The 16957-nt window shown below is 41.0% G+C and overlaps 1 protein-coding gene across 2 annotated transcripts; it reads right to left on the minus strand.

The window, feature by feature from the left end:
* Window positions 1-9989: 9989 nt before the first annotated feature.
* On the minus strand, window positions 9990-16282 carry LOC110986614 (carbohydrate sulfotransferase 11-like). Of its 2 annotated transcripts, XM_087134589.1 has the most exons (4): window positions 15537-16282; window positions 13725-13795; window positions 12338-13343; window positions 9990-11228 (listed from the first exon to the last, which is right to left on the minus strand). In XM_087134589.1, exons 1-4 carry the CDS (start codon window positions 15640-15642, stop codon window positions 11224-11226), a joined length of 1188 nt encoding a protein of 395 aa, XP_086990715.1. In that variant the 5' UTR covers window positions 15643-16282; the 3' UTR covers window positions 9990-11223. The 2 variants fall into 2 exon arrangements, with proteins under 2 accessions (XP_086990715.1, XP_086990716.1); XM_087134590.1 differs by lacking the exons at window positions 9990-11228; window positions 15537-16282 and adding an exon at window positions 15152-15505 and having other exon boundaries at window positions 11259-13341.
* Between the last annotated feature and the right edge of the window lie 675 nt (window positions 16283-16957).

A 16957-nucleotide genomic window follows, 5' to 3' on the forward strand; every position in this document is an offset into this window, starting at 1 on the left:
CCCACTTGCCCCATGGTTGGGGCCAAGAGGGCCACATCATTAAACCTTAATATTTGTCATTAAAAAAGTCACATATGACAGTAAAAATTGGTAAATGGATAATAAACATTTCAAACAGGTAATTGTAAATATCGTAGAAGCACCAAAGTGTTAAATGTGTTGTTCAAAATGTCGTGACAGAGCTCAAATTTCCTTCACTAAAATATCTTACATTTTCTATCCTCATAATTTCAACAAGTTGAATTTGGAGTTGTTTTTGATAGGCATGTGCCCTTCCCTGAACCATTCATATTCACTATTGCACAAACATTTAGCAAGAACTGGCGTTAACTGTTCAGAAGCAATTTGTGTTTGCTTGAGACTGTATGCATGGACCCATGTACACTAAATCTAATCAGATCCACTCGCCAAATCATACAGGTCACGACAGTCAGTGCATATGAACAAGTTCATGTCGCCTTGCCATCCTGTACAGTCCTCATGGAACCACTCTTTGCATCCTCTACAGGAAACCCATGGTTCATCCGCCATCCAGGGTGCGTTTCACTTTGCACAAAACGTGTTGTCTTCCTCATCCATATCCTCCTCTTCACTGTCTGAGCCTTCATATGAGGGTGTGGGAGGGCGTGGTTTCTTGGCGATTTGTTTCCCTTTTCCCTTCTCCTGTCTTTATTGTTTCTTCTCCTCTCGAGCTTTTTTCTTTTCTTCGGCCATTTTCTGTCTGTCAGCTGCTTTTCTATCCCGTTCCCTTTTCTTCTGTTGTTTCTCTTGGGCTCGCAATTCCTCTTGTGCCTGTTTGGTTTTCATTTCCTGTATGATTTCATCAGCCGTCATTACACGAGATGCTGTTGTTTGTCTTCGCTTTTTATTGTTAGTTCTGTTGACAGCAGCTGTCGGCAGTGGTAGTAAATCTGTCAGCCACTCGTTTCCAGTCTTTGGTTGTTGCTGTGGTGCCAAGCTTGCCTGACTGCTAGTCACTGCTAATGATGAACTAGCTAGTGCTGAGCTGGGTCTACTACTAGTACTGGTTGATGCTCATGATGCACTGGGGAGATCCTGTGGCACTTAAGGTACTGAGGTGTTTGGGGTTTCTTTCGGCAGCAATGAGACTATCTTCTGTTGCTATTTCCTCTCTTTCTGCTTGTGCTGCTTCTTCTCCTTCACCTCTTTCGACCAACACCCATGCCATGGATGGCTCAAATGCCTCCTTTGGCACTGCTGCAGGATTATACGGGGAGATTCCAGTTGCCCAGAAACCACTAACGGCATTCGCAATAGTGGCTCCTTGACTGTAAGCTCGGCAGGAGAGCTCTGAGAATTCATATCTTGTCACGACTTTGCCTGGGTTTTGGCTCTTGTAGTTGGCACATTCTCTGTCATAGGCCATCTTCAGTGGACCAAGAACTGTTCAGTCAAGAGGCTGTAACCAGTTAGTTGTGTAAGGTGGTAGGCACAACATCTCAATCTGATTTTCTTTCGCAAACTCAACAGTATCAAGGCCAGTATGGGATGCATGGCCATCGACAATGCGGAGAACAGGGCGGGCAGGGGGGATCTGCTGTGCAAAAAACTTGATCCATTGGAAGAAGAGCTTGGAGTTCATGTAGGATGTTTCTGAGCAGCCAAATAGTGTCCCTGGTGGCGCATTGTGCGTCAAGGCTGGGGATTATCATGACCCTTTGAAAATGACAAAAGGGGAACAAAACTACCCACAGCATTTGCACATGCCAGCACACTGGTGTTAAAACCCTGCTCAGCACTAGTCATAGAATGAACCTGCTTCTTTCCTTTCTGGCCAATTATCTTTGGTGGTTTGTGGACAGACGAAAGCCCGGTTTCATCTGCGTTGAAAATCTGTGCAGGTTTGTCGTTCAGTTGTAGCTCTGTTAATGTGGTTGCTAGCAACTTGAAGTAGCGCTCCACAACCACTTCATTCATGGCCCTGGCACGGGCAGCAGAGAGGGCTTCTGGCTTTCTAGTGGTCAGCTGGGGATGCCGCTTATAGAATTGCTTCAACCAGTTGTAGCCAGCCCTCTTGGTGATCTTGTTGAATGGATGGGGCCTGCCAGATTTCTCAACAATGGCATATGCGGTTTCTCGTACCAGCTGTGGGGTAACACCAAATAGACGAGACTCCTTCTCCAAGCACCATTGGGCGAGCCTGTCTTCCTCAGCTGTGGGGAGTACCGTTCGCTCATGTGCTGGTGCATCTTGATCTACCAGGTTTCTGCACCTTCTTGTCAATGTTGTTCTTGGAACATTGAATTGTTTTGATGCATCTCGAAGACTGGTCTTACCACTTGCTACTGCAGCAACAGCTCTCCTCATTGAGTCTGCCTCCCATTTATTTTGAGGCCCGCGCTTCAATGCACGGTATGTTCGCACCATTCTACATTTAAAGAGATAAAAAAATACCAAGACAGTATTAAATATAGTCACATGGTGATACATATAGCTGTAATGAACAGTCAACAACTAAACTCTTTCTGGGAAAAAAACATACGGAAATGGTAAATACATGTACATGTACACCAGCGGGGCAACTGGCCCATGCGGACCACTACCCCAAAAACTGGTGGTCCAGTAGCCGCGAATATTTTCAATACGGAATTATAAATGAATAATGTCCAATATTGTAGCACTATTACCATTAAAATACATTTCTTAATATTACAACTGAAAAATAAAAACATAAACTAGAGAAATGAGCCATAAAATTTCTGAACAAAATGTTAAGGAGTTTTCAAAATAAGAACAAAAATTGGCGGCCATTTTGTTATCCTTCAGCAAACCAAGATAATGCAGGAACACAACACATTATCAAACCATTCTAGGCTCCCACTGTACACAAAACGATTTAATTCCCCAGTTTCATTTAGGCCTACCCCTTCCCTTTCTTTTGGCTATTTATTCAAACATATAATTGATTAAATAAATACTTATTTCGGGGTTAAAATCTACCCCTTCCAAGCAATCTGTTGTTGTTTTTATCTTCGAAAGACGCCATTTTGAAAATCCCAGCACAAAAAAACCCAGTCGGCTATTGATGCTCCATAATTACCATGCATTGTGATCTCAAGAAATAACCACTGACTTGTGACATGGCAACCATGCTTCACATTACCACCCATTTTAAGTCCACTTTACCCCGGTTAATTACTTCAAACTGTGTTTCAAACTTACCTTGCATAAGCAATACTACCAAGGAGAAATGCAGGACGTGTTTTGCAGGTTTTGATGGACAACAAACAGAAGAAAAATCATGATTATTCTGAATAAACCCAGCGTAGGCACTTGAACTCTGTGGTTGTAGAAGGCACATGTAAGGTCAAAGGCCACATGCCTTTGTTGTGCCCAGTGAGGGCAGCTGAGCGGAAACAACTTGCAAAATCCTTAGGAGTGGGCCACTTGCCCCCGATGGACCAGTAGCCCCACATTCCCCTACATGCTCTCAAGAGCTACATACACATTTCACTCCTTAGGAACATCATTTAGTTTTTTGTTAATTGCTTCCCACAACAATTTGGTACTGGGATTGACTGCAATTACTTCCCTCAACAGAAAAATATCCAATCCTGGATAAAACCTCATGCTTTTCTTTCCAGCTGATTCCATTCTGAAAAAAAAAATTTGCATTTAAAAAATTTCTTTCTGATGTCGTGTTTACAAACCATCTAAAATTTTGCCTGAAAAGTAATGTCTTAAGTACAAAGATATCCAACCAGTATTTTATGTAACTCGCTCCCAAACATGCAATATGTGAATTTAGGATACATAAGTTTTAAGAAAATAATTGCCAACCATGTTGCCCCATTCAACTGACACGTGGCTCACTGCTCATAGCCACAAGAGACAAGCGTTAGACAAAAATTGTTTTACTGATTCATTTTTTGCAGTACTTTTATATGGTGGCATTTTCCCCACGAAATCCCCCAGATGTAGATGAGATATTCAACTCAGTTTGATTCATGCTTAGCCTATGAACAATTCTGAACAAGACTTAATTCATTTCCTATTTTCCTGAGGTCCAAGGATATGAAACTTATCCTTGCTTTGTTAGAATTGTAGTGCATAGTGGGGCCTAGACTAAGCTCAGCCTAGCGTTCAATTCATAACGCATAGACCTACGCTGTTATGTTACATGTCATGCATGTAGTACATATGGGCTAGCACCAGCCTACATTAGATTCCGCAACACTCCCAGGAAAAATAACTTCTTCAAATTCAAAGACGGAAATTACCACCACGAACCTAAATTGTAAGCAATGTTCAATGTGTAGTGATTCACCAACATACTGCACATCGTAATATTATCTCATACAATAACTGATATCGATTTAAGCATGGATAATCCATAAATATAATTGCTTGCTTTTATCCATTTTTTACTTACGTATAGTACAGCCGCTATCCGTGTAAACTTGATGATAACAGATGGGATCCATGGGGGGAACTAATGAATTGATGACGTCACAGTGACTAAACGTAGTCGTCTTTCAAACTGCGTGCTAATGAAACCTTTCTATAAGCTGTGACCTGCCGAGGGGGGTTCTCAACAACAAATGTTAGAAACCCATACATCAATGAAAATCTGGAGGTCAAAAAGGTGTCTAGTCACTGAAAATGCCTGCTCACTGACGTAAGCCCATGGAAAATCCTTCAGTACAGTTACGGTAAACTTTCCATAAACAGGGATTGCTTAGAATATGATCACTATAGTAGATGCCAACCGTTATCAAAATCGATAACTGTGTTTAAACTTGAACACCTCAGTGTAAATTGTAGTTAATTTGTTTACAAGCATCCAAGACAATTGTCCTTTTACTCAGAGGATGGCTGGTTACAACGGGAGTGTCAGGCCAGATTCCTTACATTCAGTATCAGTAACACAACAATCTTCATTTTACTCAGAGAATGATTAGTTACAATATGAGAGAGTTTTGTTCTAGTCACCATGCACTTTAATATTCCAACGTTAAAAAAGAGCCTAGGCTGTGTAATTTTTAAACGTCTAAACTGAAGTTCTTGTAAAGACATCTAAGCTTATACTTCTTGGTCCTTTGTAGCCTATTTAATATTATTTTTCATCTTTTCACATGTTTTGTGCATTTCAGTACTTCATTATTTTTAGGCAATGTATATGCCAATTTGCATATTTATGATCAAAATGGAATGTCATCCAATGGAGAAGCCTGTCTTTCATGTATTTCTGCACCAACATTTGATGAAATTTCTGACATTTTGCTGTCGTAATTTATGTTTGGTTTGTTGTTGTAGTTCATGACCTGAGGTCAGTGAGCAAAGTTTTCTCACAAATATTTTTCATTACCGGTAACTAACTTTTGGGTTCATAATTTGAACAGAAAATGAGTCCTCCTGTAATAATATCCTAGCATGATATCCTGATTTGTCAGGAAAAACATAGATTATTCTACTTTTCAACCAAGACAGATGTCATAACAGATTTAAGATAAGAAAGTTGCAAAAAGCAATACTTCCCTTGTAAAATTCTTATCACTGAACCTGTATGCGGTTTGAGTTACATGTAAATCAACTGAATGGAACATACATGTACATGTAAAGAAGTTTTCATTGGAATAAAATGGCTGAGCAGTGGAAGGAACAAGATCTTTGTATTTGCTTCAAAGTCTCATTCATAAGTGTTGTTATCAAGAGTGTTAGGTTATCAATGTTATCAAGAGCGTGCCAGGCTTAGCCCACGATATCCATTATTGCAGACTTTCATTTGGGATGTCTCCATTTGAACATTTTTCTTCTTTCTGCTGACACAGTACACAGGTCAATGTAACACTTACTGCGACACAGAAACTCACGCACAACATTCTTTGGGGCTGGGGGACTAACTCTGAACTCATCTTGCTAAACTAAACTCGAGATCTGAATTTCAAAGGAAAAATTGCCAGGAATGTATGTGCCTGAAGAAGAGACACATATTTTCAGAAATGTTAATACTTGAGACGACTGCATAAAGTTACTGAAGAAATTCAAAGAAAGGACTCAAGCAAAGAAACATTTTTGACCAAAACCAAAATGTAATCATGAATGTAATCTAGATTCAGCAGAAAAATCCAGATCCAACCTGAAAACAAAAAAAGGCAACCAGGACCACATGGTCTGACCACTTAAACCCAACTAACTGAAATCGAAAAAAGACCAACACATTTCTGGGAAAATTAGACCAAAATGTACATGTATAGAGTAAGCCTATACAAAAATCTATAAAAAAGAAAGACAACTCGGACAAATCTGTAAATAAGAAAAGAATATGATACTTATTTAGCTCTGCATCAGGGACGTTAATTTTGAATCAGCCTCAAGCTGGACCAAGAGATGGCTCAATTTTCTTAGCAACAGAGGCTCCTTGGGCTTTGGTCGGAACTGAACTTTGCTGATTGACAAACGACTATGAAATGCACGTGTTACTACATCACTACCAACAAAATGAACACTCCCGACAAATACGACTCTTTTCAACCAAAAACGGGGTGCTCTGCTCAAAGCAGTTATTCACATCTGCTCTGTGTGGTCTGAGAGTTGCAAAAAATAAATATTGCAAGCTTTCTTGAGTGGGATTTGAACCCACAACTTCCTGCACTTTTGCATAGATGTCTTAACCACTCGACCAAGCTTGCAACTACATGTACACTGTCCCTGGTTTTATGGAAAAGAACACCAAACATGATGTAATGAATATTCACCGTGAAATAAACAATTCTGTCATACTGTGGAAACTGGAGACACTGATCCCCATGTGGTGGATTAACAATAACAGTCCTAATGGCAGCATCCACACTGGCACATGAGTCATGAAAACTAACTGTGGCATACAATGTACAACAAAAGCATATGGTCTAGATTTTAGGGAAACTCTGCACATGTAGTGTTCCAATGCAGCGGAAGGAACATAAAAATCGGAAATTTTCATGAATTTACAATTTACTCTAAACAAGGTTTCAAACAAGTCAACCAAGTCTTTAACTGGTCAACAGTATAAATTGTCCTCTCAAAATAGTGAAAGAGACTTCCAATAAAAAATTCCTCACTAAAAGAGGAGTAAATATGACCACCATCAAAATGCTCAATAATTTCAGTATCCAGTTCATAGCCGTGTTAGAAAGAAACATGAAATTAAGTTGAATCTACGAAGTTATAATGGATTAACAATTCCATGCAGTAGTGAATACGGCTAAAAAGTGGACAATTTGTATTATTAATTTAACTATAAGCACCAAGGCCTCAAAGTTATCAAATCAAAGGGCCCAGAAGACCCTTGATTTGAATAGTGAGACAGTGAGACAGTATAGATGAATATATACATATATCTGTATGTTGGTAAAGGGTAAATTTGGAACAAAACTTTTAGGTGTGTTATTTGTACACCATGTGTTTACAAGTAATGCAGAAGTTTTACTGTGCATTTTTCTTTTTAAGACAGAAAGGTTTGCATTTTGTGGGAAGTGGAGTTAGGTTGTATAACAATTCATCAAATTCAGATTAAATCTGTGTCAAGGGAAGTAATCTTTGTGATGTGAGTGACACACCTTCAAATATACATCGCTCACTGATACTGTGGGTTGTCTAAAAAGAAAACATATCATTTTGTATTACAGACTACAGATTTGAGAGGCTTTGACAGCAAACTTTGCAAGAACATTTCCTACTTTCTTTTTCCCATTTTTGTCATGTGAGCGACAACCGCAAGACACCTGTTTTCCCAAAGCAAGTAATTTTGTTAAATATTCCTTTATATTTTTGAGTATCCTATACCTAAGGTAGTGGTAGGGCCGGGCTACTATAGTTTGATTCACCTTGAACACTGCTAAAACAGTAGGACGTCAACAGTGACTTAAGTTATAATGATGTGATACATTAAAATAATGTGAATGGTGATGGAATGGCCCAGACTACTTAAAGGACTTACAGTTCTGGAAGTAGGCCCAGACCATGTCAAAACAGATGCATAGTTTGTAATATAGCCCTTGATAAAATTAGAAATCTAATTGTAGGCCCAGAAATTGAAACTGTAAGCCAGAAAATCAAGATATTAAAAAAAAAGACATCACACTGTAACCTGTCATGGCGGAATGAACAGAATGAGTGATAACGGAGCAGTAAAGGTCGCTGATAAATGATACTGTCATTGAGTGACAGTACGTAGTGTACTTGTGCTTCCTGGACTGTCAGAGGTCAAAGTTGACATAGAACCCTAACCATAACAACGCAGCAAGTGCTGTATACTGAAGTTCTACACATAGGAATAAAAACAATACTTCAACACTTGGTTTTATCTGTGAAGGAATATCTGTAAACATAGAGAATCATATTTACCACTTATGGTGATATATTCAGGCCGCCGACAGACTTTGGAAACTCGACGCTCGTGGTCTGGAGAGCAACTGTTGCGTAAGATAAGAGGAGAGTGCGCAGACCAGCCAGACCCGTACTTCCTGACTTTGAGGTTGCAAGCGGAATAGTAATTTTGATAGTGCCACAAAACATCAAGTAAGATGCAAAAGAGCCAAACATTGCAGTACTTCAATTTTAGTTAAACACTTCAGGCCCACAATCGGGGATTGGTTTCCAACATGAAGCCTGAGACGGAGACGAAGTCGTCTGCAAACCATCGTCCCGCTGCTATGGTATACGAAACCAAAGATTGTATAGCGCGGCGCTATACAATCTTTGCACGAAACTAGCGACATGTGCATCCGGCTAAGAGTACCAGCGACGGCAGTACACTAGGCAACGCTGAAGTAAGTCGGGGACCCAAACATAACTGACGACCACGAATAGCCATCAGTCTCAAAACAACCGGTACAGAGAAGAAATAGCTGAAACTTCCTTTCAGGCAAGAAAAAATGTTGAAATTAATGTCCACTCTAAACCTCTCGTCCTTTCAAAGGAATAGTATATTTCAAAGGCATCATAAAATCTGTGGCGTCTTATTTTGATGTATGCAAGTTACTTCAAGAAATCGCTACACTTGTACATCTACACATTATTATTTCAGCACATTACGAGCAGTCTCAAATTAATTTATAAAGGTGTTCATACGGAGAAATTCCTGAGATGGTTTCCCCAGGAAACTGTTAACTTGATAACACTTAGGCATCATGCATTCGGTGTCAATCAATAAAATGGAGACTCTACAGTGTGTGCTTTATTTGCTTTTTAATATTCATTTAATTACAATGCTGTTGTCCATATCATTGCAAAACACAATTTAATGAAACCGAGTCCGTTCGTGGCCATGACTAACGACCAGGAACAAAGGAGCTTTTGAAGTGGATTTTCATGGCAAAAGCTGTAGTGTAAATTCAATACTTTCGGTATCCATATAGGACACCACCGCTTTAGGTTGTCATATATGGATACCGTTGGTGTCAATTTAACACTGATTTTACCACACAGTGTTAACAGCGGTTTTTTGGGGGGCGCCATTGTTTCGGACATCACATCGGGTGTTTTTTCCCATATTAAATGCTACGTTTGATAATGTACTGTCAAACTGAATCCATATTTGTACAGTGCACGTTCCCTTCAACTTGTGGTATTAATTAATTTGATAAGACCCAGGATAACTGCGGGTGGCATCCACATATCTCCATAATAAGGTGGCATGCATCTTACACACACGTCACCGACACACGTCTTGCATATGACACGCACATTCTTGACACGCGCGTGCATTTGGCAAATCACAACATCCTGTCCAGTTCGTAAGTGTGACGTCACTTTAGTTTGAACCGCGCCCACTGCACACGTGCACTGCGGGGGGGGTGGAAGGGATTTGCGTGTGATGTGCGCACAACGGTCTGTAAGCCTATTCCATTCATTAAAAGGGGATGTTCATAAGGAACAGTTCCATTTAAAGTTACAATTTCCAGCGTTTCCATCATCTACAAAGATTATTGAAGAACTTGTTCTATTTTCAAAAAGTACACCAGCCGTTTGTTTCATGGAGATTCTAGAAAAGGATTCCCATTTCATCTTCTCGACCCAGCTATGGATCCTGCATCCGAACACGTTTGTAATGCACACGCACTCTGTGATATCCTCAAATTAACACTCCTAAATTCCATGCATAACAACAATTTAATTTCTAACTCCCACCTTCAACATCGAGTTTTTTTCCTGAAATATATATGTAAAGGCCTCACCTTCCGACTGTAGTCGTTTAAAGGAAATCCTTCCCTTCAACATCCTTCCCTACAAAACGACTGTGGCGTCCCATTCAAATTTTGTCCATTGCTTTTTGGTTACGCGTACAGTAAAAAAAAATTCTTCACGTCCGATCAAAACTCTCAGTGTGTGGAGATGCAGCGCGCACAACCGGCCGCGCACACAATGCGTATGCGGGCAACGCGTTGGCGGGTTGGCACGGCACGGTCCAAAAAGGATTGCAGGTAAACAAAATTTCTCTCCTGAAAACAATTTTCATCTCGATAATTAACTTTTCTGATACAAGTGAAAGTCCCACATGAAATATATGTCATACAGGTTTAAAAACTCCAAATCAAAGTTGCAATTAATTAATTATCAATAAAAATTATTGCCAGCTGTTCGTGGATCGTGGTCCATCACAGCTAAGAAACAAAGGATGTGCACGCCATCGCTGCTCATTACTGAATGAGAAGAGAAACATGGAAGGGCTGAGAAGAGTTTGAACGTAGGGGGCGCTTGTCGCACATTATGGCCAGAAGATCACTTTTCGTTTCAATTTCATGGGGGTTAGAAACGAAAATCTTTTTTTATTCGCCTTTCAAGGAAGATACCCCCAAAACAGCAGTAAAACTAAGCGCTCATTTCTGAATGTAGCCGCCCGCCTCCATCCAAAATAGGCCCGCAATTTGGGGCTTTTTGTGAAAGAAATACCCCGAAGTGGAAACTATCAGTCCCAAATTCGGGATTTATAGAAATATTTCTATGCCTCCTGATTATGGCATGTCTTATTGTAAAACCCCGTGGGATCACAAAATATTAATAAGCTCGCGCGCAGAAATACAACCATTTGGTAGAATGCACCCTTTAGTGGAACCATGGAACCGGAAGTTAACGCACAACTTCTGCGATCGTCCAATGGGAGCACTGCGAATCGTGGCGCGTCCGCCTTTGTGACGAAGTCACTTACGAACCGGATTGGTCGAAGAGGCACGCGCGCGTACCATCTTTCCACAGCTTTGTGCCACCGTAGTCTTCGAATTACACTGTGGGAAAAAATAAATACATGAATATCATTTTAATCGTACTTTGTGTTTTTATTTGTCATTTGAGGGACCAGGGCCATTTCTACTGGGAGAAGTTGTTACAGTTTTACTTCCTTTCAGACAAAACGATGAAAGACTATTTTTATCCCTATCACATGACTGTAATCATGTCGGAATGAGGACCCAGTGCCACTTTACGTATAAAGAAACATGGTACAAAAAAACGTGGACCCGAAGCATGTTTTTTTTTAATTGCACAACTGTTTGGGGAAAAACCGTGTACTTTCCTAATAGGAAAATGTTTCAGGAAACTCCCCCCCCCGTCGAGATGTCGAAAGATCCCTTCGAAAAAATCCTCTAGAGCCACGATTATAGCCTTTATTCAAGTCGAGTTTCCTCAGTATGTTGTGTACAACAAAAATTGCGAATCCCCAAGTACTCTTTTCGTTTCAAAATACAATGTATATGTAGTTCGCTCGTTTGCAGAGCTGTAATTTGATTCACTGTTTTATTGTTATAGTATGAACACCAGTCTAAAACAAATAAGTTTTCCTGATATCAACCAATGGCTGATATTTCAAGGTATTACAAGTTATATCACTACTAACCCAGCGTAATGTATAAATATTTTTAAAAACTCACAACTGTCAAGTTGAACACATGAATTAAAATATGCATAACCGAAGCAGATGTGGAGTTCTCTATTTTCTCTTTTTTCCCCAAAATTTATGTTTGTAAGATTTTGGAGCCAAAAGTCACAGACCCGTGAAGTAATCTTGATTGACAGGCTATGGTTGACCCTATATAAAATATTTAAAGCAAGAAAATGGAAAGGATAATGCTCGGAATTCCAAACGCATATTATCTTTTCTTGGGCATGTGAGTGCGCATAGGCCTATGTATTTTTGTGACAAAGTGGCGCCAAGTAGGGCCTATCCAACACTTTGTAACAACTCATTGTCACCTGCGATCACTGTTTAACGGTTGAAAGTTGTGGCCGATTTTTTTATAGCTGATATCTTCAGCTTCCATGGGGAGAAAAATAAACCACTCATCATGTGCAGAGTGCGATATTTTTAACAACTAGCCCCAGTCTCCTCCAAACTAACTTGAGGTGATAGCGAAATTCGTTCGACCGTTCAGAGTATAGTTGTCACTGCGCCCTCTGCTGTTGAGTAGATCTCTTATAGTCCTTGGGATATCAAAACCGAATAGGCTAAAATCAAGTTCATAATATTTGTACAGAGCTTCGATTTCCGAAGTAGTCAATGTGGAATAGTAACGCAGCAGCGTGTCTTCGTTCGAGCTGCCCGTGGGGTTCGTGGTGAAATTTGGGAATCGGAACTGGGGGTCAAACCCGGCAGCCGTTAGAATCGAATCGGCGTCAATCCGCAAAGAGTCGTAGTGTCCGATCCAGTCGTAATCCACCAGACACGGATGACACATCTGGTACATCTGAGCCCAGTGATCATTCATGTACTGTTTGGTCCGCGGGCCGTCCAGGCTAGACACAAATCTCACAAACTGCCAGAAGGTGACGTTCAGGGTTCCGTCTTTCCGTCTCTGGGTCGTCAACAGTTTCTGCACATTTTCCGGCGAGCCACCTGTCTGTCGGATGATTCTCTCGCTGTACTGCTTCCGGGTGAGTTTGCTCGCCGGATAGTCCTCCTGAAATTTATCCTGATAGGCCGACAGGATCCTCTCGAAAGGGTTCCGAACGAAGACGAACGTCCTGTATGTCGCCAACAGATTTTCGATGTCTTCGACGGAATATGAAGAAAGAACACGGAATTCTTTGAGGGCAAGGACGTGGGTTTGCCACTGACCTATGTCTTTCATGGAGTTATATTTCCCACTCATGAAAAGGAGTAGACGCTTCCAGCTTGTGCAACTCACTTTGGGGATGAAGCAGTAAATCAGCTTCATCGACTCGATGACCAAGAAGTGACTGAACAAGGACGCCTGCCGCGGTGTATCCCTGGACAGACGGTAGCGTAGAGGCGGGTAGTTGTGGGTGTTTCCTTCAGCGTGGATGGCATGGCACATATCCCACACTAGACTCTTCCGGTACAACTGCTCTTCATTCCATAAACAAGTCTGGTTATTGCACGATCTCTTAAAAAGCAAAGACAAGAAAGAGAAAATAAAGCAAGACAAGTTGTGTTTATCGGAACTCTGAAGCCAGCATTTGGCGGGACACCCTTAAATGTTAACTTTTGTAGCAGTTTGGCTGTTCTCAGATTGATGAGAATCTATCAATGTACCAATACTGGCAATCTGGGGTAGAATGTTTACTTCCGTTATCAAAATGGTTATAGGGCTTGCTTCATTTGAAAAAAATCAGAACATTCAGACCCACGAATCCAAAAAAAGTTGACAGTGGTGACGCAATCACACAAGAGCCGCACTTCAGTAGAGGTTTGTTTACCAGAATGAATCTCGTGACCACAGTAATGGACGCTCAATCTAAAAAATTTCGACTTCTTGCACACTCACATCACTTCCACTTTTCTCATGGAGCGGGTCCTTTCCTCGCTTGGCATGCAGCTTCTTGACTGGAATAGGTTCTACAAACAAAAGGAAATAAGATGATGAAAGCATTTTGCCTCAAGATTCAGATTCACTGACACTGAATTAAGATGGGAATCTACCACGTCAAGCCGAGACAAAAACCCATTCCCTCAGTCTCAGGCCAAAGTCAATACAAGAGTGTGTTCGAGTCTTTGCGAAGAAACCAAGTGCATGTATTCCGAGCATTAATTTACTCATGTCGAAGTTCTGAAACCCACTCTTAGCCCAGTAATGAGTCCCAAGTCTCGAAATATGTTGTTCGGTCTCCCCACCCTCACGAGACAGATGTTTTAAAATGCATGACAATGTTTGTCGAGCACTCACTGTGTCATGTGTTTTCATGGATTTAACATATAGAGAGCCAATGAGGCAAATACGTCTGGGCAACATATCGTTTACATCGACCAACTGTTCTTTTATCATCGATCAGTCCAATTTGGCATAGACCTACTGAATCAGAAAACCAATGTTTCCACTGGTACCGAGGCGTATATGTCATCCATCTTCTGTTTTTGCCATCAGATACAAAAAGAACGCTGTACTATAGCCTTGAAAACAGCCTGCCTACTTTGAGTGCCCTCCTTGCCTTCTGTGGGCTTATTACATTACCACCAGTACAATTGGATTCATTGCCTCTGATAACGTAGAAACCGTATAGTATAGAAACCACAATATTAAGCAAATACCCTTTTATTGCATGCTTCAAGTCCAAGATGGCCGACGTTCGTAAACGCATTACTTGCCCAGAGGTGGTTTTATTGCATTATTGATCCTTCCACTGGACGCTTGGCCACTGATAACGCAGTTTATTCACAGGATTTCAGTGGCCATCTAAAAGCCCAATATTATGAAGAACAAAATTTTATCCTCTTTTTTGTCACCGCGGCCGCCACAGTGGAAAATCTAAACATTCAAAAGAGTTGGAGAGCTAGCTAAACAGTTTCCAAAAACAGTTTTGAGGACCCCTCGGGCAAATGTCCCAAAGACTTATGCGAGACCAAAAATCTGTTTTCATAGCACACCCAGTACCTACGTCCTGGTGTCAAAGAAAACACCACAAAATATCAGTGGCTACTAAAAAGGCGCTCAACTTCCCTTCTTTACTTTAGTCTTTAAGTTTCCGCGGTGAGCAAAGACACCTTACAGCAGCAAAGTACGCGTGTGGTGATTTATTTCAACCTGCCCCTGCTTCATTCTGAAGGGAAATTATCAGAAATTCAATCCACACCTCACACATGGGTATCCCCAATTATGCACCCCTGTATTTGTTCAATATTGGGATTTAAACTGGCCACACTAAAACTAAGAAAACAAATCAATATTTGCACAGTTTCTTTACTCTTTGTACTTACTCTAATAGCGAGCCGACATCGAAAGCATGAATACCGGTCGAAGGATTTCTTACATACAACAAGCAATACACCACGCATATATGCCAAAAAATCAAGCTGAACATTTGCAACGATAGTTTTTACAACTGAAAGACAATGCTCATATGGCTAATTATTATTATCTTTGACACTGGACAATGCTTGACCAAATCAATAAATTTAGATTTTTACTGTTGAGTTCTCAAACTCCATGAAAAGTGTGCATTGCCATATCACGTCTCTGATGCTCTGACCTACCTCCATGGATAAATCGAGGCTTTTTATAATGTCTATGCGAGAACTACACGTATTATCCAGGACGTTTGTATGAACTTTGATACGACGTGCTTGCGTGACCCCTACCTACCTCTGGCGAGAACAGCAGGAAGACCAAAACGTTGAATGCCGACAAACAACGCCAAGGCCATCATGGCCAGACCGAAGAGAACACACCGCATGGAGACATTGCTCATTATGAACTGCAGGCTGTGAGGTACTCAGTAATTGGTAGAGCTCTGACGGAGAACAAACTCGGGAGAGCACATGATATCGCTGTCATACAACGCAAATCTCGCACGTTGACTTCAGCAGGTCAGTAGTCGATTTTTATGCGAAAATGACGGACCTCACCACTTCAGCGATCCTACTCGGTTGTTTTTGCCCACACGGGGCATGGCACCATTATGCGCCGCTCAGTTGAAGGACGTTACGGCCCGTCGAGCCAAGTATTAAGCCTGGAGCCAATTGGCTCTTCCGTGACCAGACTACAAGAATTATGCCGCGGCTCGATTGCCCTGCAGGCTTGAACATGTGTAGCAAATGCGCAAGTTATGAAGGGCGTTATTGGATTAGACCGTGAACACAGTAGAGCACGTGCAGCTGGCATTACTACTTTACTCGTACGAAGGTGCCTTAAAGCCGGCCAAGAGGCAAGAAGTTCCTTGGGAATTTTCGCGCAGACAGTGGAACAAGGTCTGGTTCACATGCATGCATTCCCAACCGTGCCTCGTTGTACAGTGAGCGGCAGAAACATGGGCCCTGTAGGCTGCAGGCCATCTAAACGACACGTCAGCGTCACACCGCTGTGGGGACTGGTGAAAGCATGTGTTATATAGTTCCATGGTGAAAGTGATCCCAAGTACAAAATGATCAAGTGTCGAATTTTTCATTAAAGGGAACATCCGTTCGATTTCCGTGCAGTGGGAACTTACACTACTCGTTGTGTATAATTATGAAGAGGGATTATACTGCTATAACTTTTATTAAACTAAAGTAGGTCTGCATGGATTAGTGTGAGTGATAAACCTACATCAGTGCCGAAGTGAGGTACAGTCTCACAATAAAATTACTCGAGGCTACAACACTGACGTACACGTTGTCTTCCAAGAAACCCAACCGTTTAGTTAGTCCCTCCCCATTCAGTTAAATTTCATAACAAATCGACCCATTTTATGTGTTTTCATATACAGCTGCTATTTTAGAAACTGCATCTAAAAATGCATCTAAAAACAGAAGAGGCATCCTAGACATGACGTCACGATGTATTTCCGTGGGCGACTGCTACTTGTCTTCAGTTTTATATGTATATACATGTATACTATTCGTTTGTACACGTTATGGTATAAACATTCTTTATTGTTCTTGTTTGATAGGTGAGACGGCTATAGGCCTATAGGCTATAAACATTGACACTTTTTTTCTGGTTTGACTGTCGTAATTTTTTATGACACATACAGACACTTTCGGCACGTTTCAAGGCAACATTTCAGTGTCTATATGTACAGTGTG

The sequence above is a fragment of the Acanthaster planci genome, linkage group LG03 (genome assembly GCF_054643075.1).
Source record: "Acanthaster planci isolate LZ-2023a linkage group LG03, COTS_SCS, whole genome shotgun sequence".
NCBI classification, from domain to species: Eukaryota; Metazoa; Echinodermata; class Asteroidea; order Valvatida; family Acanthasteridae; genus Acanthaster; species Acanthaster planci.